Source organism: Chiloscyllium plagiosum, chromosome 21 (assembly GCF_004010195.1).
Source record: "Chiloscyllium plagiosum isolate BGI_BamShark_2017 chromosome 21, ASM401019v2, whole genome shotgun sequence".
In the NCBI taxonomy this organism is placed as follows: domain Eukaryota; kingdom Metazoa; phylum Chordata; class Chondrichthyes; order Orectolobiformes; family Hemiscylliidae; genus Chiloscyllium; species Chiloscyllium plagiosum.
In genome coordinates this window covers 39,228,689-39,255,722 of record NC_057730.1, presented here as the reverse complement: position 1 = coordinate 39,255,722, position 27,034 = coordinate 39,228,689, and the positions used below count along the sequence as shown (strand labels likewise).

The 27,034-nt window shown below is 39.2% G+C and overlaps 1 protein-coding gene across 6 annotated transcripts in view; it reads left to right on the top strand.

Moving 5' to 3' along the window:
• Positions 1-26,693, top strand: part of lmf1 (lipase maturation factor 1) — a 598,451-nt gene extending 571,758 nt beyond the window's left edge. For all 6 annotated transcript variants that reach the window (XM_043711866.1, XM_043711864.1, XM_043711863.1 and 3 more), the window contains 2 exons: positions 14,209-14,321; positions 25,553-26,693. In XM_043711866.1, the coding sequence (XP_043567801.1) occupies positions 14,209-14,321; positions 25,553-25,718 (279 nt within the window). In that variant the 3' untranslated portion in view covers positions 25,719-26,693. The remainder of the gene's footprint in view (positions 1-14,208; positions 14,322-25,552) is intronic.
• The last annotated feature ends 341 nt before the right edge of the window (positions 26,694-27,034 follow it).

Below are 27,034 nucleotides of genomic sequence, written 5' to 3'. Positions count from 1 at the left end.
ATATTGCCTTCGGAAATCCGAACTGACTTGCCAGCCAATTTTTTCCCCTTTACTCTCATAGTATAAATTGTGGTGATTAGATTACTTACAGTGTGGAAACAGGCCCTTTGGCCCAACAAGTCCACACCGACCTGCCAAAGCGCACGCACCCAACTAGACCCATTTACCCCTGCACCTAACACTACGGGCAATTTAGCATGGCCAATTCACCTAACCTACACATGGTTGGATTGTGGGAGGGAACCAGAAGAAATCCACGCAGACACGGGAGAATGTGCAAACTCTACACAGTCAGTCACCTGAGGCGGGAATTGAACCCGGGTCTCTGGCGCTGTGAGGCAGTGCCAACCACTGTGCCACCATGCCGCCCAAGGTGATCCTTTGAAATATGGCATTCTTGCATTTGTCTTGAGGACTGCAAGGCCAAAAGCATCAAAAACATCTCTCTTTCAGCTATATTAAAGGAGGTGATAGAGTGCATAGAATGAAAACTGGGGAATCCAAAATAAAGAGTCATAATCTTAAAATTAGGGCGAGGCCATTGGGGGTGATCGCTTGATGGACTACTTCACATAAGGTAATGGAAATCTCTCCCATAGATTCATTCAGATGGGGATCAATAGAAAATTGCAAAACTGAGCTCTTTTTAGGCCTGAGTATAGAGATTCAAGGCACCTAAACCATAGAATCCCTATAGTATGGAAGCAGACTATTCAGTCCATCGAATCCACACTGACCCTCCAAACAGCATCTCACACAGACCCACCGCCCTACTCTGGCTCTGTAACCTTGCATTTTCCATGTCTAATCCACCTAGTCTGCACATCCCTGGACACAATGTGCAATTTAGTATGACCCATCTACCTAACTTGAACATTGTTGGACTGTGGGAGGGAACCAGAAGAAATCCACGCAGACACGGGAGAATATGCAAACTCTACACAGTCAGTCACCTCGGGGTAGAGTCAAACCCAGGTCCCCTGTTACTGTGAGGCAGCAGTGCTAACCACTGAGCCATCATGCCGTCCAGAAATAAGTAAAGGAATAGCATTCCTTTTAATAGAATTAAAATATATATTAGTTATAATCTAGTTGATGGGATTAAGAATTTTAACAGACTATTCCTGTTCTTATTATCGGAAAGTACAGTATTTTGACAGAAAGTTGCAGACAGCTGCAATGCTTCTAATGACTCAATGTTAATGCTCTGTCTGAACAGTAACTTATGCTCAGGATCCTAAGATGGCCAGTATTATTGAACTACACCTGAGCAGGACTCAATGCTCACAGGAGCTGCAGAAGACTAATTCAGGAAAAATAATAGAAAATAGGTCTGCAATTTTTAATTTCCAATTCACTAACCATATTGCAGTCTGATATGTGTTGAACCACGTCAACCTTCCATTTTTACTGGATTACCTTTCATTAAAGGAACAGCTGTTAAAGTAAATTGAATTAAAGTAATCTGCACCCTGTACTTTTGCCTTCATTGATCTGCTTATTATAGCAGCAAAGAAAGGATCCAAGTAATCTTACTGCACTGCTTTGGGGCTGATTACATTGTGTTTCTGTTTGAAGTTTTCTTTTCTGTTTTCCTTCTCACAAACTTCCAAGGCAAAATTGTCAGGCATTACAACATTAAGAAAGATGTTTTTCTGGAGAACAAATGAAAGATTGAGTGCATTGATATTTATCATTTATTTAGAGTATTGAAACCTGACTTAGTAGAATGGCAAAATGTCTGTTCACCAATTGTATCAGATTGATGAAAAAGAGGGGAACCCATTTTTGAAAGAAAAAGTTATGCAGTACTGTACCTTTAAGAAAGTTAAAAGCTAGTAGAACTATTTGACAGCATCAAGTGTTCTGAACAAGATACAATATAACCTTTTGGTCCAGCAGCTAGTGTAGCTGGTTGCCTGGAGACAAAAACAAATTTGAATTAGGCCAATCACTTTAAAGTATACTCCCCCCCCAAAAAAAAAACAAACTCCAATCAAGTTTGAATTTAGTATATTGACAATATTAAAAGCCAATGACACAAGCCATGATTTGGAAATGTTGGTGTTGGACTGGGGTGTATAAAGTTAAAAATCACACCACACCAGATTTAATTGGAAGCTCCGAAAGCCAGTGCTTCCAATTAAACCTGTTAGACTGTAACCTGGCGTTGTGTGATTTTTAACAATGACACAAGCCGATGCTTTGTGGTATAAGGCCCGGAAAACTTGAACAGTTGAGAGAGAACGGCCAAGCCAACAACAAATGGAGACTGCTGCGTGGAATAGGTCTCTTAAAGGTACATTTATCTATCAACCACCTGTAAAAAAGAAATCCTAAGAAGAAATAAATCTACAGAGGAAGATACATAGTGAAGATTCAACAGCTGCCTGGTTTTGAAATATGAATTTTGGTAAATTTTAAATTAGGGGTTTTATTGGACGAGTATTATAGAAGGGAAAGTAAAGCTAGGAGTTGTAAACAGTTATTAGTTAATTATTCTCTGTTATACAAGAAACAAATCCTCAGCCTGATTGATCTTTTTTGTTCGGTATAACCTCTTTGTTCTGATATTGTGCTTATTGCTTGCTATTTTCCTCATTTCCTTACGTGCTTCTAAATACTTTATACGCAATAAAAACAAAAACTATTGCAGGACTCGAACATGGTCTAACCAATTTTTGTGCAAGTTTAAGATCTCTTTGCTTTTCACTTACATCCCTCCAACAAGGAAGCCCAGTACTTTCTTTGAGTTTAGTCTGTGTGCTCTGGAACATCATCCCTGTCATAATGATTCAATCAAGTGCCTAGGATAACAGGAGCCTTGATCTTTCAGCCCAACGGCCACAATGTCAGGCATTAATCCAGGCTGTGGAAGGTTCAAGGCAAACGTTATCAGTCTTAAGTTTGTTTCTAGTTTTGATTAAAAGTTTCACTTTCAGCTAAGGTACCTAAGAGTGCAACAAACAGCAATTGACACCCATCTGAAGGAGAAGACATTAGGATCAAATATTTGTTCAAAGGGAGACATTTTAAGGGTTGCCTTAAAAGAGGAAAGTTCAAGAGCTGTCGATGAGATCCCAGAAGAAAGGATCTTTAAACTTGATAATCTGATAATAATAATAGGAATAAAGCCCCGGATCCTAGTGCCTGGATTGAGAGGGTTTCCTCTGATGGGAGGCTGACTAATTTGTGTCTGTGTTCTCTGCAGTGCAGAAGAATGAGAGGTGATCACTTTGAAATTCTAAAGGGTAGCATGTTGGCAGGTTAGTCACTGAAAAGTTGTTTCACTGCAGGGAATAGTCTCAGTAAAGGGGGCAATCAACTAAGACTGAGCTAAAGAGAAAACTGCTTCACTCAAAGCCTTGAGAATCTTTGGAGTTCTTTACTCAAGGGGGTTTGGATACCCTATCATTGAATAAATGCTGGGCTAGCCAACCAAGCCAAACTAAATTAAGCCTGATGCACAGATTTTTGGTCTCTCAGGGAATATGGGGAGTGGGAAATGAAGGCAAATGAAGTAATAACAAAAGATCATACAGTGATCATATTTGAATGGTGGAGCCGACCTAATGGGCTACTCCTTCTGTTTCTATTTAATTATTTCAGATTTCCAGCAACCACAGTGTTTTGTTCTTATACTAAACTATCTCTATTTTGACTGAATAAATTCACAAAATTTGCAATGTGTGAAAAAATTACAATTGAGGAAGACAGCGCACTTGAAAGATTGCCATCAACTACTTCAGAATGATGAGACATGTCTTGTTTAAATAGTTTTCTTTAAGCTTGTTTAACATAAAAACTTTGATGCTGTACACTTAAAGACCTAATTCTGAGGTGAATGATTGATTGGTGTAAAAGAGGTTTCTCTCTTACCTTAGTTTGAAATCCAGCCCAAATTGATGGAGTTGCAATCCTTTCTGTCTACATGTTGGAAGGGCTCCTATTGCAACAGCGTCTGCACTTTAAAAATTGCTCCAACAGCTATACAGTGCTTTGGGACCACCTATCTACATAAAATGAATCAAAATAATCCCAATTCAATTCTTGTTAGATGTTAGCCCATAGTCCAAATTATCAAACTTGTCATTCAATGGGACCCAAGGTTGTTAGTGTGAGAAATTAAAATAGGTGACATAAGGTGTGATTGGTGTGAGGAGTGGAAGAAGCGAAATCATGTAGTGCGCCCGCTCTTGAAAAACCCAATTGGACTGGGTAGCTACAAGTGGAAAAACGTTGTGTCCCATTACTTGAAATTCCTCACCCAAAGAGCAAAAATGAATTTCTCTCACTGCTGATTAACATCTCTGTGCTACCATCAAACAAAAAGGAAAATATCAGCATTAACATATGACTGGATTTCTAACTTAACCGAACAAATCAAAGCAGATGTTGGTGGAGTTCCCCTCTCCTCTCTCCCCTAAATTAGCTGCATATGTTCCTTACAAAAAAGTGCTGATTGTTTTATGTGCAAATTGAATTTTTTTGACTCTGTTGAATTTAAAGTTTTTGTGCCTAGAGGCGATGAAAATGAACTCAGAAGTTATTTGTTTGTTGCCATTCACTATAGTATCTCAACATTTTGTTTTTTTTCTGCCTGGTTTGGATGCCATTTACCGTGCAGGGCTACCAACTACACTGTATGCCCCAGGAGATTAGAGTTTAATATTATAAATCTCAATTGTCAGAATGAAGAGGAGATTTAAGAGAGGTGTTCAAAAATTATGAAAGGGTTTTGATAGAGGAATTATTTCCACACAGATGTAAGGTAATTGACAGAGTTTCTTGGGCAGACTGGAGAATGGGGTGACATGAGGAAAAGCATATTTTACACAGTGAATTATGATAATTTGTGCTTCCTGAAAAGGTGCAAGAATCAGGTTCAATGGTGGTCCAGATATCCCAGTCTCTTGCTCGTTGAAGTCTGCATGTTCCTCCAAAGATCCATGTCAGGATCTCACTGAAGAAGCAATGCGCTGAACTTTCAACAGGCAGGTCCCCTTCTCCCTCCAAAACCGTTTCTAACTCTTGAGTTAGAGTCAGAGGTGCTGAACAGTTCAACATGAGCTTGGCATACGATCAGCAGTATTCAGGGAATAAGTTTGAGGGAGTCAAAACCTCATCCACTGTTAACACCAAATACAATCCAGTTGCTAAACAGTTGCTTGCAGAGCTGAAATGCCTCCATGGAGAAATGCAGTTAATGTTTCAAGTTGATGACTCTTGGGCAGTTCCCACATTGTCAACAATAAATGTTAACTGTCTCCAGACATGGTGCTAATAATACTCAGTTTTCTTGTATTTTCTATTTATGTATTTCAGATTTCCAGTTTGTTGTTCTTAGACTAAACTATCTCTTTTTTGACTCAATATGCATCAGGCTCAACTTCAGAAGAGCACCTCCTACTATATGGATAGTAGAGTTAAATGTATAGTTACCCAGGGAATGTTAGACAGACAAAATCCCTGTTTAATATATTGGCAACCAAACAGCAGACAGCCTTAAAACCTCCCGCCCCCCCCACCCCCCACCCCCCAATCTCCTCCAACTCCTGACCATAGCACCAAAACCTCCCTGACACTCTGACTCTCCTGTTCTTCCCCATACCCTCCAACATCCACCCACCTTACCCAATTGCAATCATATCCACCTACCTCCTTGCCATAGTACCCATCTCTCTGTAGCTTTCCAAAAATTCTTGGAGGCAAAGTATCAGAGCTAATGCTATAAAAAGGGAATTTAACTTCAATGAAGATTCTCTCCAATGCTCCCTGCAAGGGTTCCTGTACTTAGTAAGTTTGGGAGGCCCTTCCTATGGAAGATCAGTTTGAAAAATTGGAGAAGGGTGAGTAGATTTTGTTTGATTGGGTCAATAATCGAGGTACTGACTAAGATCAGATTTGCAGGAATATGAGGAATATGCAGGAAGAGTAGGGAGTAGGACCAATTGAAAAGCTCCTACAAGAGGTAAAATAGTCAAGATAACTTTAGTTTGAGTTTTATTATTTCGTATTGAGAAACAGAAATCGTGATTGATTTGTTTCTCTATTCCACTCGCCTTTGAGCCTAATTGTCTATTTGCTAATTTTTTGAATAGATCAACATCAATTATTAGAAACTGAATCTGGAATCTTTCTGATCTCTGTGATTGAATACTAGATTGGGAGATATTTATCTTCTTGAGGTGCAAAGAGACTCATCTTCTACCCCAGAACATGGGACTGGGCTATTCTCGCAATTACAAAGACATGGCTCAGGGATGCACAGGACTGGCAGCTTAATGTTCCAGGGTGTAGATGCTATAGGAAGGATTGAAAGGCTGGCAAGAGAAGAGGGGGAGTAGCATTTGTGATTAGGGATAACATTATGGCTGTACTTAGGAAGGATATTCCTGGGAATACATCGAGGCAAGTTATTTGGATGGAACTGAGAAATAGGAAAAGAGTGATCACCTTATCAGGATTATACTATAGACCCCCTCAATAGTCAGCAGGAAATTGAGAAGCAAATTTTTAAGGAGATCTCAGTCATCTGTTAAAAGAATTAGGGTGGTTATGGTTAAGGATTTTAACTTTCCAAACATAGACTGAGACTGCTATAGTGTTAAAGACTTGAATGGGGAGGAATTTGTATACAAGAAGACTTTCTGGTTCAATATGTGAATGTACCTACTAGACAAGGTGCAAAACTTGATCTACTCTTGGGAAATAAAGCAGGTCAGGTCATTGAGGTGTCAGTGGGGGAGCACTTTGGAGCCAGTGGCCATATTTCTATTAGTTTTAAAGTAGTGATGGAAAAGCATAGATCGGATCAAAAAGTTAAAATTCTAAATTGGAGGAAGGCCAATTTTGACGCTATTAGGCAAGAACGTTCTAAAGTTGATTGGGGGCTGATGTTCGCAGGTAAACAGATGGCTGGAAAATGGAAAAAGAGTCCAGAGATAGGATATTCCTGTTAGGGTGAAAGGAGAGGCTGGTAGGTGTAGAGAATGCTGGATAACTAGAGAAATCGAGAGTTCGAAGGAAGCATATGTCAAGTATAGACAGCAGAAATCAAGTGATTCCTTAGAAGAGTATAAAGACAGTAGGAGTATACTTAAGAGGGAAATCAGGAGGGCAAAAAGGAGACATGTGATAGATTGGCAAACCTGATTAAGGAGAATCCAATAGGATCCTACAAATACATTAGGGACAAAAAGGTAACTAGGAACAGGATATGGCTCCTTAAAGATCAGCAAGGCCACCTGTGTGCGGACCTGCAGGAGAAGGGGGAGATATTAAATGAGTATTTTACATTAGTGTTTACTGTGGAGAAGAATATGGAAGAAAGAAAACATGGGGAAATAAATAGCGACCTCTTGAAAAAATGTCCATATTACAGAGGACGAAATGCTGGACTTCTTAAAATGCATAAAGGTGGATAAATTCCTGGTGTATCCTAGAACTCTATGGCAAACTAGGGAAGTGATTGCTGGGCCTCATGCTGAAATATTTGTATCATCATAGAAAGAGTGCCAGAAGACCGGAGAATAGCTAAAATTGTGCCACTGTTTGAGAAATGAGGTAAGGAAAACCCAGGGATGTATAGACCAGTGAGGTTGACATCAGTGGGCAAGTTGTTGGAAGGAATCCTGAGGGACAGTATTTACCTGTATTTGGAAAAGCACAGACTGATTAGGGATAGTCAGCATGGGAAATCGTGTCTCACTAACATGATTGAATTTTTTGAAGAAGTAATAAACAGGATTGATGAGGGCAGAGTGGTGGATGTGATCAATATGGACTTCAGCAGGCATTCGACAAGGTTCCTCATGGTAGACTGGTTGGCAAGGTTAGATCATACAGAATCGTGGAATAACCACCTATTTGGATGCAGAAGTGGCTCGAAGGTAGAAGACAGAGGGTGGTGGTGGAGTGTGGCTTTTCTGACTGGAGGCCTGTGGCCAGAGGTGTGCCACAAAGATCTGTGCTGGGTCTGTTGCTTCTTGTCATTTAAATAAATCATTTGGATGTGAACTTAGGATGTATGGTGAGTAAGTTTGCAGATGACACCAAAATTGGAGGTGTAGTGAACAGCGAAGAAGTTTACCTCAGTGTACGATAGGATCTTGATCAGATGGGCCAATGGGCCGAGGAGTGACAGATGTACTTTAATTTAGATAAATATGAAGTGCTGCATTTTGGAAAGGCACATCAGGGCAGGACTTATACACATAATGGTCCCTGTGAAGTGTTGCTGAACAAAGAAACTTTGAAGTGCAAGTCCATAGTTCCTTGGAAGTGGAGTCGCAATAGATAGGATAGTGAAGAAGGCATTTGGTACGCTTTCCTCTATTGGTCAGTGCATCGAGGAGTTGAGAGGTCATGTTGCGACTATACAGGACATTTGTTTCGCCACTATTGGCATACTGCATGCAATTCTGGTCTCCCTGCTATAGGAAGGAAATTGTAAGAATTGAAAGGGTTCAGAAACTATTTACAAGGATTGGGGGATTTGAGTATCGGAAGAGTCTGAATAGGCTGGGGCTGTTTTCCCTGGAGTGTCAGAGGCTGATGGGTGACCTTATAGAGGTTTATCAAATCATGAAGTGCATGGAGAGGGTGAATAGACAAGGCCTTTTTCCTTGGGTGAAGATGCTCCAAACTAGAGGACATAGATGTAAGGTGAGAGGGGAAAGATTTAAAAGGGACCTAAGGGGCAACTTTTTTACACAGAGGGTGGTGCATGTATGGAAAGAGCTGCCAGAGGAAGTGGTGGAGGTTGGTACAATTACAGCATTTAAAAAGTATTTGGATGGGTATACATGTAGGAAGGTTTAAAGGGATATGGGCCAAATGCTGGCAAATGGGACTAGATTAATTTAGGATATCTGGTCAACATGAACGGGTTGGACTGAAGGGTCTGTTTCTGTGCCATGTATCTCTATGACTCTACGACTCACCACCTCTTCAGCTCCTCTTTCTCTCTCTGTCCTTCTCTTTTTTTCTACTTCCTTCTACTTTTTGACCCTTACCTTACCTCCAGTCACAATCAATATGTATGTGACTTATATAATATTATAAAGTGTTTACAGGATCAGGCTATTCAGCCCAATAGACCCACAAGCTTATGCATGTATGTACCTGCTCCTATCCTCCTTCATGTAATCCCTGCAGTTAATCTTTATATTCCATTCTCTGTTATGTGCTAATCTAGCTTTTCCCTCAAAGTACATCAGAGGTTTGGGCATTCTGGAGGAGTTGGGCTGCCAAGTTACCCTTTTCCTTTTTTTGTTAATTTGTCTTAACATTGTTATTTCAACTCAGATTTTTAACAGTGATCTAAATCTTAAACAAATGTTTTTAATCATTGTAGCGTCATCGTAGCCAGGGGATAATACCCAGCTCTATATGATAGTTTGTTAGTTCTCCAGATTCAGCTTTCGACAAATTTAACATACTTTTCAACACTTGATATTAAAATCATGTTATTAAGTATGATGTTGGGGTTTCCTAGAGCTTAGATGAATATTGGCTCTTGATTATCAACACATGAACTTTCAGCCTAGATGTAATTATCTTGGCACAGTTAAAGTCTTGAGGGTTTAAGTTCTTGTATTACTACACTGTCCCCTAGAGTTTCAAGAGAAAATGGTTCAGCATAAGAAGTAACTTGCATTTCAAACCACAAATCTGCAAATGGCAGTCATTCTCTAGGCACTTAACAGACTGATAAAGTCATGATGTTGATATGACTAAACTACATCATAGTATGTTTCATTACCATATAAACATAGAACCAATCAAGGCATGCTATTATCATCAGTCTGTCTGGGCCTAAATATATTTATAGAGTTGGAGGTGCTGGAGACTGAATCTAAGCAGTACACATGTAGAAATGACCAGTACCACTTAACTACAGCTCCCACTGTTTTTACATGTTTAATTTTGTTGTTTCAAATCACTAAATGATGCTGTTTGTGTGTAATCAGTATTACTAGAAGGTTCTGAATTGTTGAAAGAATTTTTTGATCATGACACTTGCAATTTCTCCATGTCTGTGTCCTTGCATGAGCCATTTTCAAAGATTTGCCAGCGTCTTGCAAACAGCAATGTTCCTTTTTCTGTGTTTTGGAAAATTTCCTTAAATCAAACCACTTAATACATCCAACAGACTGGTCAACAAACATGTCAGTCATAATTTAATCCATTCTCAATGACTTCATGAAAACTGTCCCAGTAAGGTTGAATAACAATTGATCTGTGAACCTAGATTGCTTAAATCTGGCATTGTATTGTCTCCTAACATACAAAGGACATGTTTGTAACTCTGCTGCAAATCACAAAGAACTTCAGCTAAAACTTAAAATAGATATTAACCATTAAGTGTCAATGATGATTTTCTCAATTTTCACTCTGGATACCAACTCTTATTGGACTTAATCCTTGTGGTCCCACTGTATGGCATCCTGCATGCTCCTGTTCATTGGCTGTCAACACATCAATTGTGGTGGTGGCCCTACTCCAAAGCTCTTTCCTTTGGTTGTTCACATTCTGATTCTCTTCCTCTACTGCCTTCCTACAACCATCGGAAAGTGACTATGCTCTTCTCTAAACGAGTTGTCAATTAAATTCCTGAACATGAGCTAAATACTGCAGATGCTGGAGAACTGAAGAAGTCATATTGGATTTGAAAAGTTATCTCTGTTTCTTTGTCCACACCTGCTGAGTTTTTCCATCACTTTCTGTTTACATAGCAATTAAGTTTCCTTTATTTCCACCTTTAGAACTTTTTATTTAAAGAAAGTTGAAAAAATCCATGTTTATTTCTATTTTTTCTGTTGCTCTTGACATACCTTATTCTAAGCAGTGACTAATTTCTGCTGATTCCAGTACAATCCTGGAGAATTGACAGCCTTAGCTTTCTTTCTTCTTTGCAATTTATCACTTGTAATCAAAACTTCTGTGCTATTTTATCCATATCTTATTCTGTTTTCTCTCATTTGCTTTCTTTCCTAGTTGTGGAAATTCCCATGCAATCCATTAGAAAACCAGACCATTTACTTGTAGATCAGGTCCTTGTATCACTGATATGCTGGACATTAATCCAGTTTTTACAGGTGTAACTATAGTTTAAAAATGGCTGGCAAAGATTTCATCATTTAGAAGGTAGAAAAGCTCATCACGTGGTGGTATAAAATATAGGATGATTGAATGAATGCAGAGTTTGGGCTTGTGCCTTGTTCTCACTGCCAGATCTTTATCCTTCTTCATAGCAGTTTTTGTATGATTTGTTTTGCTCTTTTAATGATCCCTGAAGAGTCTGATAACTTACAGAAGAAATTTGTTCTGTCAGTCAATAACTGAACAGATGACACAAGGTTTCATGTTTTAAAAGTTCCTAATTTACTGTAACAAATAGACAAAGCACTATTGGTCAAGCACTATTTGTTAAGCCTATATACTTTAACTGACAGAGCAGAATTTTTGACACAACTGAAAAAGCCTACATTTAACTATGTGATTGACTGTCCCTTGAATAGTTATACAATTCTCCCAGAACTAGCTGAAATGATTCTTACTCCGAAAGGTTTTCTTTTGGTCTTTTTCTTTGCAAATCTGGAAACTTTTAACTCTTCATGGTGCAAAGATGTCTATCTCTCTCTTTCTCTTTCTCTCTCTCTCTCTCTCCCTCCCTCTCTCCCTCTAGCTAACATTCGGCAAATCATCGGGCCTCCTTTTAATAGCTAATGAATTTGTAGTTTCCAAACCAAGTGTGATCTCCTACCCAGATTTTCTGCAGTGAGAACAGAAACTTTTAGCCTGATGCTGTTCTCTCTCTACCCTAGATCCTTGCAGTCTAATCTTATCCAACGTATTCATGGATACATTAGCCACTCCCCCTTACAAAACTTGGCTCCTTGGGAACATGAATTACATGTGCTTATACCCAGGCAGGCATGATAATTTGCTCTCCTTGAGACCGCAGGGCTCTTGGAAGTAAATTAACAGTTTAAGGTATAACTGTTTTCAATATAATATTCTCAACATGTTTCCAGGGCTTTGGAAAATCACTGTCGGCACTTAAGATGCTGTCATTGTCTCCCAAGTGTAAATACCCTGCATCCTTTTCCTCATGAAATAATCTGGACCCTTTAATCTGTAATAATCAAACTGCAAAATAGGTCAAGTAACCCTCCTCACTTTAGCTTAAAGACAATGCCCTTCTCTAAATGAGCTGTCAATTAAATTCCTGAACATGAGCTAAATACTGCAGGGAGAACTGAAGAAGTCATATTGGATTTGAAAAGTTATCTCTGTTTCTTTGTCCACATATCCTCCCACACCTGCTGAGTTTTTCCAGCACTTTCTGTTTGCATAGCAATTAAGTTTCCTTTATTTCCAGCTTTAGAACTTTAAAACTGACACAGCACCAGGTTATAGTCCAACAGGTTTATTTAGAAGCAACAGCTTTCAGAGTGCTGCTCCTTCATGAGGTGGTTGTGGAGAATAAGACCATAAGACACAGAATATATAGCAACAGATTACAGTGTCATGAAGTTGAAATGATAAATTGAACAAACCTGGATTATTGTTAAGTCTTTCATCTTTTAGAATGGGTTGCAGGTTTTGGTTCTTCCAAATAAACCTGTTGGACTATAACTTAGTTTTGTGTGATTTTTAACGTTGTCTACCCCAGTCCAACACCAGCTCCTCCTCATTATAAATTAACAACGCAATTCCAAAACATGACAACCTTATAAATGTCAAAATTGTAACACAGTGTCCCTACAGAACGAAAATTCATCACCATAGTAATGTGTTTTCACAAACATCATCCAAAATATTTCATTTAGCATTTTAAGTACTTTACTGTGCACTAAGTTAGTTGGTAAGTTAGTTATTAATGTTTGTCTCCCAGGATGTCACGATTTCCATTAAACAGTCCATCTTAACAGCATCGGTATGGTTAAGCTGTATTAAGCAAATACCTGTAATAATTTGGTGTTCACATCTATTTTTGGTAGCTTCTTAAAATGCTTCATCTTATTTAAATAAAAATTTGTTCCATTGCCTTTGTGGTCACCTTCCAAGACATGGCATAGCAAATCTTCTTTCTCAAGGCAGTTAAAGCTGACATTGTTTTCATGACCATTGAATCCTTGGTCTGATGTATCAAAGCTCTGTGGAAGCTGGTGATCTGAAATAAACACAAAGTACTGGAGGAACTCATCAGGTCTGGCAGCAGCTATGGAGACAGAAACCAAATCAATGTTTGCAGACAGTGCGACATTCGGTGGCAGCAATGTATAACACTGCAGCGCAACAATTCACCAAAGCTCCTTTGACAGGGCATTCTAAATCCATGACTTCCATCACCTAGAAGAACAAGAGAAGCAGGAATATTATCACTTTCAAGTCTCCCTCCAAGTTTCATGCCACCTTAGAAATATATCATCATTGCTCTCTTCCTTCATTACTGCTGGTTCAAAATTCTGGGACTCCTGCCCAAATAGGAATCCCTTCAACAAATGCATGTGCCTATGCCACATGGACTGCACCACTTCAAGAAGGTCGCTCACCACCATCTTCTGAATGGCATTTAAGGATGGGCAATAAGTGCTGGTATTGCCTGAATCCCGTAAACACGTAAAAATATAAAGAAATAAAACCGTTGCATTTGCTATTTGCAGTGAAGTCAGAGACATTATGTAAAGGAACACGTTTGCAATGTTATCATAGACTGCAAACAGACAAAACAGTCACACAATAATATTGTATGATAAACGCAACACCGAAGACTGTGAACAGACTGAGAGATTGAAAAAAAGGGCTGTTGAAGGGAAATACAAGACTTCAGACTCATGCAAACACCTGATAGTCGTGAAGCCTATTTGATGCCATGATTGTAATGTTATCCTTTCCCGATGTCAGGTGCTTTAAATTGTGTTCTAGCACCTTTTTTTATACATAAGCCTGGACATCAAGTTTTTTGACATCGTCTGGTGCTGTCACTCAATACCACAAAAGTGTACTTTTGCCTTTATGCCAGCAATAGCCATCGGGAGGACAAACCAGACTGAAAGCCCCCTTTTGTTCCACTCAGTAATTCTCCAACTCTTGGCCTGACTAAAAGCAGCACAACCTGGGCTCAAACTTGAAGCTTTGCAATCTTTGGAAAGGTGTGTGGTAATAATTTTTGTTTTGTTTTGTTTCTTTTTCCAGACCTATGAACAAAATGAATGGTTAATCCACTTGGCAGGAAGACTGCTGATGAATGATAGCCTTGTATTGTCACTAATAGCACACAACCCATTTCAGAATCAAGGAGCACCACGGTAAGTAGTCTTAACCTTGATTTATTTGGCAGTTGTTTGAGTTGAATTGCGTAAGGTATTCAGCTGAAGTCCTCACTTAGTTTCAGTCAATAAGAATCCCATGTGGTCTTTTCTTAATTAATTCTCAAGAGTTGGGTGTTACTGGAGTCATTGCTATCTCATTTAACCTTTGATAAAATGCTGGCTTCTTAAACCACTGCAATCCGTGTGATAAAAGGCGATGGATTTCCAGGATTATGACATTACAACACAGGTTCACAAACATATCAAATGTCAGTTGATGCTTTGCAGATCAATTGTGATATTTTAATAGTTAATTATTACATCATCTACCATGGAAAAATATAGCCATAAATTTTGTTATCAGTCAGAACTTTTTCTGCTCCATTATTTACAGGGTCTGCTGCGTATTTATCAAATAAGCAAATAGGGAGCAGAGAATGGGCATAAATATCTGATCTCTGATCAGACTGGTCAAACGAAAACCAGTAAAAGATATCCCAAGGGGAGCCTGTTGTGCTGGTGACGCTGTTTGGCAAACATTATGTAGCATATAAATAAAGGCTTGAATACCGTATGATATTTACTTTTGAGGCATTCATTTTCCATTAAAGAAAATAAGTTTCAGTACCAGACAAGTTAGGCACCAACAAAACTACTGTAAGCACAATGCCTGTTTATTTTGTACATAGCCTAGGAACAACTGTTAGTCATGTTAGCATATGATTGCTTAACATGCTTGTGAGTTGTGTCTGTGCCTTAGGTTGTTTTGCTACTTTAAGGCACTGTATAAACGCAAGTGGTTACTGTGTCAAATTACTCCTTCTGCCAGTTTAATAGAGGCATTAACTTTGGAGTGAATTTCTGTCTGTAAATAAATTATGGTGATCTATGGATAAGCACTTGGAATAAATAATAACTTCAAAGTAACAAAAATTGGCAGATTTAGCCTCCTAATATGTAACCAAACGTATGCCACTATTGTGCTGCCCCATGTACAAGCAGTAAATAACTTTTTGAAGTCATTGACGTATGAATGGACTGACATCAAGTACAGTATGTGCTGATTATTGTCGAGTGAACTGGCAGCTCCCCAGTGGCTCAGCCAGTTAACGCAGTTAGAGAGATATAGGCCGAAGGCCAGTTGATCTGTATTGAGGTAGCTAGCCTCAGCTAGTCTGCGTTGCGTGCAACTCTGACCTAGGTAGCTAATTCCTGATACCTATTAAGCAATCTTTTCAAGTATTTGATCCCCACTGAAAGCAATAGGTGTGAGTTGTGCTAGAGGAAGAACAATTGATGATAGAGAGATAGTGCAGACAAAGAAAAATGAGAAGCAAGTTTCCATAGTCTTCTGGTCATTTGATCATAGAGACATACAGCATGGAAACAGTCTCTTCGGTTCAACCCTGGCAACACCCCTGTAAATGTTTTCTGAACCCTTTCACAGTTCTATATGTACAACACTGGCTTTTTTATCTATTGTGCACACTCAACTCTGACATGCTCCACATTACCATCCTTAGTTCAACTTAACATTCAGCTTTAGCATAGTGATTTTGACTGATTCAGAAGTTTTAGGGTCAAATTCCATTCCAGAGATTCCATTATGAAACCTAGGCTGTCACTCGTAGTTCAGTGCAGGAAGAAGGATGTGGGGCTGCACGATCAATCTTTTGATTGAGAAGTTAGCTGAGGGGCTCTGTCTATCTTCTCAATCAACTGTGAAAGATTTTAGCTCCATATTCATTCCTCAGCCAACATTTTCAAATAAAAACATATCAGGTTATTTATATTTATATTTTTATTGTTCATGGAAACTTAATACAGGGGTGTATGTGCAAATTGGCTGCCATGTTTCCTACATTAGATCCAACATGCTTAGGAAATTTTCAAGATCATGATAGTTGCTATATAAACATGTGTTCATTGTTTCTTTCTTTCTGTTTGTACTTATCGCTTAACACAGGGATACCCAAAATATGGGTCATGACCCCTGTAGGACAAGATTTTGGGGTCATGAGCAGTAATGGCAGCTCGGGAGGTCAGGTTGAGTTTGGACAGCTGCAAAGCCCTTTTAGCTTTTTTTTTGTTGGTGGATGCAGCTTAATTACTTATTCACTGAGATCTGATTGCTGCTGTAACCATTGCCTGTAAATCAGTATGTCTCATGCTTTTTCATTGCAACCCTGACCCCCTCCACTGAATAACTCTCAATGGCGCCACCCCCCCCCCCCCTCCCCATCCCCATCAATGAATACCCCCTTGTACCCCAGTCTGAACACACTCAACCCTACACCTTCCAGTTTCACTCAGGAGTCTCACAATGCCTGAGGCATTACAATGCAGTCACATTAGGAGAAAAGGTTTAGGAAGCATTAACTTAGCATTACTGGTATACATTTCATTATTTCGAAGTCTCAATAGCTTTTTCCTGTTTTCAGCCAGGATGCAGGGGAAACTGACAGGAAAGAAAATGAACAAATACAATAACCAAACAGAAGAAACCTTCAGAAAATTAAAATTGTAATCTAAATTTTGAAGAGGCATTTTTCTACCTTTTTAAACACAAACTAACACAAAACTGGAATAAATATAATGAAAGGAACCTAAACCAATGGTTGTGTTTATACAAATGCAGTGATCGCAAGCCAGGCACTGGAGAGAAAAGAGAGGAAAACTTTACAGGAGGTAAATAATTTACAGTGACTACACAAAGAATAAGAGATGCAAAACCCCTGCTTTGCTCAATTTTGCTCTTGGATGCCCAACTCCCTGCTGGACTGTCAGACCATTAATCCTGACACAAGACATGATTACGTTTTCCCTCCAAAACCTCCCAGCTGTTGCTTAGGAGCAGCTGCTCCCCTCTGGAATTAATTCCAGCTGTCAGGAGTCTTAAGTGCTAAGCATAACATTACGAATATAGCCGTGTGGTTTTTAGTGTATATTGCATTTCTTTTTGTCTTTTTTTTTCCCCTCAAAGTAATTGGCTGACCAGGACTGATCTTGCTTTTTGTAACAATTTCTGCCCATGTTTTATGCCATTATTCTCAAAAGAAACTAATATATTTGAAGCAAATATGATCAGTGTTGCTTTTAAAACTGTACCCAACCCACTGTTGGTCAGTAATTAATCTCTGTTCAGGTAAAACAAGATTGTTACTGATCTGATCTTATGTTAGTGAAAGTGTCTTAAACTTATTGAAGGCTCTGTTTGTAACAACAGTGCAAAGTCAGTGTGCAAGCGCTTAATTCTATTCTTTAAAGACCTGAAGCATAGATATAACTTGACCCTTCCAAAACTTACAGTCAATCATGAAAATGATATTCTGGTTGATTTGATTTAACTCTTATCCTCCCTTGAAGATGCTAACTGTTATTAAAAGACAGTTCCCTGGTCACATGCAGCCTTCTAGTACCTTGCTGTAAGGCACATCAGCATAGTTACTGGAATGATTTCTGTGTGAACTAAAATTTTACATTGGCAGTTAAACATTGGAATTTATATTCACTTTAAACAATCATTTATCTTTAAAAAAACTTACAGAAATTAATAGTAATGATGGTTTAATTAGTTAATTATTTAAGTAATTAATTGGGAGGTTTTATTGGTGAGATAAGGTTTGTTAGCAGTATTAAATATATAAAATAACAAAGATGGCAAGGCAGGTTATATGGTGCAGCTACAGTATGCAAAAGCTGATGGATGCCACTATGATCCAAGGCAACCACATCTACAGTAAGTGTTTGCTGCTCAAGAGCTTTAGATGGGAGAACCTAGGACTTTAAAATATGTGGCCATCCATTTAAAGCAGAGATTATGTGATTTTTTTTCTCTCAGAAGGCTGAGAGCCTTTGGAACTCTCTTCCTGAAAAGGTGGTGGAAGCAGAGACCTTGAATATTTTTAAGATGGAAGTAGACGGATTCGTGTTAAGGGGTTAAAAAATGATTAAGGATAGGCTGTAATAGGGATTTATGGTTATAATCAAATCAGCCAAGATCTTATTGAATAGTAGAGCAGGCTCAATATTGCTACTTCTGATTCATACATGCATGTGTAGCTCAGCGTCAGCCAACCGATGTAGTAGGAAGAGGGAATGTTATCTGGATATTTTGTTCCAGCAAGCATCACACCCATTAGGGCAGTGTCATCTGCTGTGGTCATGGTCAGGCTTGAGAGGGTATGACAGGTAGAAATGGATGAGCATCACCTCTTTTATTTATCCAAGAGGCCTGAGATTCTTGCAGTTCTATCGCTGAGAGTGAGGGCTGCGAGATGTGAGTGAACAGACTGTGGCATTGTTGTGCAAGAAGCCTTTGAGATTGGGGGATCAAATCTGCATGTTATGGCATCAGGGGACAATATAGCCACTGTACTCTGAAGCCATAAGCAATAATCCAAGGTTGCTGGCTGTATTACCTGTCCAAGGGCTAGGAATCATGGCGTGGACTCTGGGTTCAAAAGAACTTGTAGTGGAATGTAAAAGGTCCAGTTGTCATTGATCCATGTGTGTACCGAAGATGTTGATTGCACAAAGAAAGAGGTTCTGTTTATTCTACTTCAGAATTGTGAACAGATATAGACTAAATTAGTAAGCACAGCCTCAAAGGGAATAATCTCTGGATTATTACCTGAGCCACAAGTAAATTGCATAGGGTAAATAAGCTGGAAGAAGTGATTATGTATTTTATAGATTGATTGTGATTCTTGTGCCATTGGCACCATTACTGGGGAAAGTGAAAACAGTACCATTGGGACAAATTTCATCTGAGCCGTGTTGGTGCCACTGTTCTGGCATATTGTATAATTGGGGCAACAGAGAGGGCTGTTCTGCAATGATCAGTGCTGGGTTCTCTGTTACTTGACATTTATATAAATGATTTGGATGAGAATATCAGAAGCATGGTCAGTACGTTTACAGATGACACCAAAATTGGTGGTATAGTGGACAGTGAAGAAGATTATCTAAGAGTACAGTGGGATCGTGGTCAGCTGGCTCAATGGGCTGAGGAGTGGCAGATGTAGTTTAATTTAAATAAGTTTTGATAAGACAAATCAGGGCAGGACTTACACAGTTAATGGTAGGATCCTGGGGAGTGTTGTCAAACAGAGACACCTAGGGGTTTAGGTACATAGTTCCTTGAAAGTGGCGTCATAGGATGGTGCAGAAGACATTTGGAATGCTTGCCTTCATTGATCAGAGCTCTGAGTAGAGGAGTTAGGACGTCATGTTGAGGTTGTGACGAACATTGGGGAGGCCACCTTTGGAGAACTGCATGTAGTTCTAGTCACCCTGTTTTGGAAGATATTATTAAATTGGAAAGGGTGCAGAAAAAAAATTGCAAGGACTCAAGGGTTTGAGTTATAAGGAGAGACTGAATAGGTCCAGACTTTCTCTTCCCTGGAGTGTAGGAGCTTGAGGGCTGACCTTATAGAGGCTTATAAAATCATGACCGGCATAGCTAAAGTGAGTAGCAAAGGGTTTTTTTTTCCCAAGGGTAGGTGAGTTCAAAACTATACGGCATATATTTAAGGTGAGAGGGAAAAGATTTAAAAGGAACCTGAGGAGTAATGTTTTCATGCAGAGGGTGTTGCATATATGGAATGAAATGCCAAAGGAAATGGTAAATGTAGGTACAGTTACAACATTTAAAAGACATTTGGACAGTATATGAATAGGAAAGGTTTAGAGAGATATGGTCCAAACACAGGGAAAAGGGGCTAGTTTAGTTTGGGAAACCTGGTCAGCATGGACGAATTAGACCAAAGGGTTTTTGTCCATGATGTATGACTCCATAACTCTATGTTGGGTGAAAGGGGAGGGATCATGTGAGAGAAAATGGAGTGAATCAAAGATAAGCAGTAAAGTAATACAGCAATTAGTGATTTGGGTCAGGATAACCAGAATATAGTAAGAAAGCACAGAGAGTTGAAATTTAGGAGTGCACCAGTAGATAAGGCCAAGAACTACAAACATGGTTAAAAGGATAGAATTGAAGGCTATGTATCTGAAAGTGAGCAACATTCATAATAAACTGGATACATTAATATTAGAAGCAGAAATAAATCATGTAACTTGATGGCCATTTCAGGGACATAGTTGCCAAGTGATGAAGACAATTATTGAAGGGTATTTGACATTTTGAAAAGATCAGAAGCTAGGAAAAGATGTGGGGTGGCTCAGTTAATTAAGACAGTCGCTGAGAAATTACTTTAGCTGGAAAGAGCGATATGTCAAATCAAATAGAATGAAGATAAGAAATCGGAAATGTAAGTGGTCACAATAAAAATCATGAAAATTAGTATACAGGTACAGCAAGTTATTAGAAGGCTAATGCAATATTGGTGTTCATTGCAAGGAGAATGGAACATAGATGTAGGTTAGTTTTTCTGCAGCTGAGAACGAATACAAAAAAGACCATTATTTACTATGGACCGAAGTTCTCAAAGTAGAATAAACACACCCAACAATATTCAGACATTAACTAGTCTGGGTCCTGTGAAATGAATAACTCCAATCCAGATTAGACTTTTAGTCAGTCAGATAAAATATCTATACTTTAAAAAGCATAAATATTTTGAAGTGTTTATCAATCAGGTGAACTGGGCCTCGGTGAGACTTTTCATACGACTTAGGAAGAGAAGTTAAACAGCTTTACATAGGAGGATTTATAAGAATAAAAAGTGATCTAATGGAATCAAATAAGATTGTGATGGGAAAAAAAAACAGAGAACTGTGGGTGCTGGATATCTGAACCAAAAGCGGAAATTGCTGGAGAAACCCAGCAGGTCTGGCAGCATCGGTGAGGAGAAAGCAGAGTTAACGTTTCAGGTCCCGTGACCTTTCTTCAGAACTTCAGTTAACTCTGCTTTTTTTTTCTCCACAGATGCTGCCAAACCTAAGCTTTTCCAGCAACTTTTGTTAGCATTTCTGATTTCCAGCATCCACATTTCTTTGTTTTTTTTTTGTTTAGCATTTAACTCGGTACCCTGTTCCTGCTTTCTCTCCGTACCTTCTGATCACTTTAGCCCTAAGAAATATACCTAATTCTTTCTTGAAAAGGAGGGGTATTATCTATCCACACCTTTCCACCAGGAAATTCCTGGCAAGAGGTTAGGAATATGCCACTCAGCTCCTCAAACTGGTTTGACATTCAATCCATTTGTGGCCAGTCTTAACTCTAATAATCTGCCTTAGCTCTGTAACCCTTAAAATCCTTTCTGAATGAACAACTAACAATCTCATTTTTAAAGTTTTCTTCTGAACTCCAACCTTGACAGCTTTTTGGGAGAGTCTTCCAAGTTTCCTCCAAGCTTTGTTTGAAGTGCTTATTTGACATTACTCCTGTGTCAGGAGAAAGTAAGGACTTCAGATGCTGGAGATCAGGGTCAAAAAATGGCATTGGAAAAGCCCAGCCAGTCAGGCAGCATCCGAGGAGCAGGAGAGTCGACGTTTCAAGCATAAGCTTTTCATCAGAAACTACTCCTGTATAAACTAGATCCAATATTAAGCTTGTGCCATCTTGTTCTGGATTCTCCAAACAGTGCAAATAGTTTCTTTCTATTCATATCAGCTCCTTTAATAATTTTCATTACCTCAGTAGAGTAGGTAGTGGTTAGTCATAAAGTCATGGAACTGGCAATCCAGAGGTCTGGACTAATGCTTTAGGGGCATGGATTCAAACTTCACCATGGCAGCTAATGGAATTTCAACTCAATTAATAAGTCCAAAAAATTAAGTTGGTCTCAATAATGATGATTGCTGACAACAATCATTAACTGTTGTTAAAAATCATTTGGTTCACGGGCATTCTTTAGCAAAGGTGTTGTCCTTATATGATATAACCTGCATATATATCCAAACCAAACAGAAATGTGGTTAATTCTTAGCTGTCCTTGAAATGGCCCAGTAAGTCATTCAGTTCAAAGGTAATTGGGGATTAGAAACAAATTGTAGCCTTGCCAGGGATGCCCACATCTCATGAAAGAATAAAGAAAATAACTCCCCCATCAATCTTTACTTGAAGGAATACAAATTCAATCTAGCAACCTGATTTAATAGCTTGGCCTTTTAGTCATGGTGTAATTCTGGTTAGTATGTGCTGCACTCTCTCCAAGGGCAATTAAGTGCCACTGTGGGAGAGTTAATGTTGCTGGAGGCTTTAATGTTAGGCAGAGTCACAATAAGTGACCCACTTTTCAAGACTTGGATTAAGATAACCATGAAACGTAAGTGCTGGAATTGTGCAGGTATTTGGATGAATGCGTATTTTTCTCATTTATTAAAGAACAAAATGTAAATCATGAGTACATTTGGAATAACAGATTGCTGTGGCTTTATCATGAATCATCGCTAGATATAATGTACCCCCTGGGTTGGAACACTCACATGTTTTTAAATGAAATGAATCATATCTGACTCAGAAATGAAATAATTGCCAATAAATTCAAGTTCTCTTCCCAAATTGTAGCTCTGACATTACTGGACTTAATAATAACTGCTTTTGGATGCAGATCTATGGGTTCAGTGCATTTGCTCACTGTTGTTGCTGAGTTGAAATCTGGAATTTTCTGGCAAAGCAACATGAACATTGTTGTTATCATTGTTCATTGAAATCTCTGACTCTGTAGGTGGCATTCACTCCTCTTGATCAGAAGATTAAAGGGTCACGTCCCATTCCAGAGACAGGAGCATATAGCCCTAACCGATCCCTCAGTGCAAAACTAAGCAAGTGTTGCATTAGTGGGCATTCCATCTTCTGAATGAGACATGAAATCAAAACACCATCTGCCCTCTCAAGCGAGTGCAAAGGATCCAGTAACTCTTTTTCAATGAAGAGTGACGGGAATTCTCCCGGGTGTCCTCACCAATATTAATCTTTAGCAATAGCACAACAATAATTTCTTCTCGCCATGATCACGTTGCTATTATGGAGCTAATAAGAGATGCTGTTTGCATGTCTGTCACTCTGTCTTTCTCTCTGCTTCCATCCTGCCATTCTCTGAACTCAAGTCATCCTTATTCCAAAGAAGATGACATGTTGTAGCCAATAGCTAACTCCATGAATGTCTTCAGTCTAATTCCTGTACTGAACTAAGCAGATCAGTGAACTATCCTTCCCCCACCATCCAGATATAGCCTAACTGATGCCGAGGCCAAGGTGTCTTATGACTCCTTTCTGTGACAGAGAGGGAACACATCATTGTTACTAGGCAGTCAATTGCTCTCCTAAAATATTCCAGTCATGGCAGATAGATTTGTTTGACAAACTGCTCAGGACTTGAATATTAATTGGAGGGGGAGGGTATTTTTGACTCTGATCACCAGATCGTGAGCCTGAGTTTTAATGAGCGCAAACTGCCAGGTGCACAGTAGGAATTATCTGAACTGTAGTAAAGATTAACCCAGCATTTGACCATGTCATAACAAAATGAAGATAAAACACTCTGTTTATTAAGTGTTACTTCACTTCTGGTTACTCCATGATAACGATAGAATATTGCTGACATTCAAATCCTTTTTCTAAACAAATCTTCAAAAAAGATTAAAAACCGCAGTCCCCTTTTCGTAGGCAGTTATAGGATTACATGTACAGTGCCAAACAGTTTGGCGATGAACTTTCTGCTATTTTAACCTCTTCAGAGTTTCTCTCTTATGCTCCCTTTTTAATCTCCCTTTTTAATCTGTGTATGCAGAGACCACCCAATGGTGGTGCTTTTGGAATTGAAATCAACAATTTGAACTTCCTTTTGAAAAGGAGGTTTGCCGTTTTCAAGCACCACCATTTTTAAAGAACTAACATCTTCCTGTGAAGTTGGGAGCATGTGCTTTTTTTTTGTAGTTTGGTGGTGGGGGGAGCAGTGTAAGCCTCATGGTTAAAAAGGTGGATTAAAAGGTTTTTACAAAAGTTTGTAAAACTTTCTTCCACGAGATAAAACCTGTTAGTTCTTATTTTAAATTGAACCTCTTTTTGTCCACTTGAAGACAGTGACTCTCTCTGGAGAGCCCAGATTGCCATTTTCTATTTTGAGTCCCACCCACCAAATTCTAGCTGTTCATTGGCTATTAGATACATCATAGTTCACCTCAGACCTTCCTTTACAATTGCACGGCAGTGATCAACAGATAATTCTTGCTAATGGGAGCTTTTGCAGGTTTCCTCGTCTTCAATTTAGGATCACTACCATTGTGATTCTGGTGTTACTTGTAGCTCAGTCGGTAACACTCGCAACTGAGTCAAATCGTACTTGTTTCAGGACGACTTCAAGGACTTGACTAAAAATGCAGGCTATTGTTGTAAGGTAGTAATTGAGAGAGCCCTTCACTGGCTGAAGGTTTTTTTTTGGTTTAGGTACTGTACCACTAATGTAATGTTCCTGCCTCTGAGTCAGGAGTTCAAGGTTCAAGTCCAACATGCTCCATAAGTGTGTCATAGCACTACAGACCAACTCCCCCCCCCCCCCCCCCCATATCCACGGAATTGTTTTCCATGGTTTCTGTTACCCATGGTTTACCACAGCCTGAACATATTATAGGGAACCTTCTAGAACCAGGAAGCGGGGGCTGTCGGGAAGCTAATTTTCGGATTTAAATGAATGGGTTTGCTCCTATTCATGTTTTCAGGCATCCACAGTAGGTCTTGTGGGAGATGGTTATTGCCAACACTTGTGTGAAATGGATATTACTTGGTACTTGTCAGCCCAACCTGTACATTGTCCATTTGGGCATGGATTGCTTCAGTATCTGAGGAGTTGCAAATGTATTGAATATTGTGCAGTCATCAGCGAATATCCCCACTTCTAATCTCAAAATGAAAGGAATGTAATTGGTGAAGCAGCTGGAGATAGTTGGGCCAAGGACACTTCCCTGAGGAATTCCTGCAGAGGTGTTTATTTTTTGTAAATCTCTGGTTTTGCTTGAGTTCCTCAGTTAAATGTAGCCTTGATATCAAAGGCAGTGACTCTTCTTCACACAGAGTAGTGGAAACCTGGAACAGTCTCTCCTACATGTTGAGACTGAGGACAAAATGTCTGAGGAGTTTGGGGTGGGTGGAATTGGGTGGGCAAACTGAATACTCAGATTGATACATTTTTGTTGTGTGAACTTATTAAATCATACAGAATCAAAGTTGACCATTACAGCCATGATTGAATGGAATGGCACAATAAGTTTAAAGGTCTGATGGTCCAATATCTATCCATAATAATACCACCTTCTGTTGGCAGGTGGGTAAGGGGTGAACACTATCGCTACAAATTCAGCCAGCCCAATGGCAACCATGCAGCAGATGGGAAGTGGTGGATTCGGAAACGGATTGGCCCGTATTTCCCACCTGTCAATTTGAAAGGTTTGAAGAATTACTTTAAGGAACGAGACTGGCCAATTCAGTGAGACCTATCAAAGTGGGACGTTTCCTCTGGGAGAACTACCAGCTTCCAGCAAAGATCACCTTAATGGTACCTCAGGACTGCAAACATTTCACCTCATACTGTGAAGCACATAATGTACACTTCACAGAATCAACATGATTGATAATTATCAAAAATGTAATTAATTTGATTTTAAACCTTATGGAATAAACATCATATTTTCATGTCGGACTCTATTTCAACAGTTGATGTTATCTTGAATGAATTTCTGGCCAATTTTCAGTTCTCATTGTGTCTAAATTTTCCATGTTTTTGCAGATTTTGTTTTGTGATTTTTATCTGGGTATCTGTGTATTTCAGTCCATTATTTGGTTTCATAATGTGCAGCTCTTGCCTCAGTGATTAGTTATGAAGCAAGATGAGGAAATTATTGATGACAGTAGTAGTGGAAAAATGATTAATGTACTGAAAGATTGTTACATTGTCCCACTGTTGGGGTTGAAGAGGGTTATAACTTCACCATTCTCCAATCAGTTAGAATTAAGGGAACACAGGGCTTTTGAGTCACAGGAACCTCAGTCCACCCATTCTCAGATTCTTGATTTAACCTGATTTTCCCTCATTCATTCACACAATGTGGGCATCACTGACTGGGTCATCATTTACCTTCTATTCTTATTTGTCCTATGGAAGTTAGTACTAAGCTGCCTTCTTAAGCTACTTCAGTCTGTGTCTTCCCATTTGGCCTGCATCTCTGTTCAGGTTCAGGTTCAGCCTACTGATCTGTCCTTTTCCTGGGTGAACCTGCTTGTCTGTGGTATTCCCCGCTTGACCTTTAGATTAGGTGAGATTGGTATTCCCCATTTTCCATCTTGGTTTCCTTTCTGACCCAAGTCTCAAGTTTGCCTCTTCCCAAGCCCACCAAACAGTGTGAGAAAGTGAGGGCTGCAGATGCTGGAGATCAGAGCTGAAAATGTGTTGCTGGAAAAGCGCAGCAGGTCAGGCAGCATCCAAGGAACAGGAGAATTGACGTTTCTTCATTCCTGAAGAAGGGCTTATGCCCGAAACGTCGATTCTCCTGTTCCTTGGATGCTGCCTGACCTGCTACGCTTTTCCAGCAACACATTTTCACCACCAAACAGTGTGCCACTTTCTGCCTTATCAGTTATTTTAATGAAAGTTTTTAAAAAGGGGTTTCTCCTTTTAAAATGATGGAGCATTAAGCATTTAATTACTACTATTGTCAGCAGTAATGCTAAACCCAGAATTGTGTTGAACTGTTTTGATTGTATGTGCATAATGATGCTGTAAAAATGTGCAACATTAAATTGAGTATGG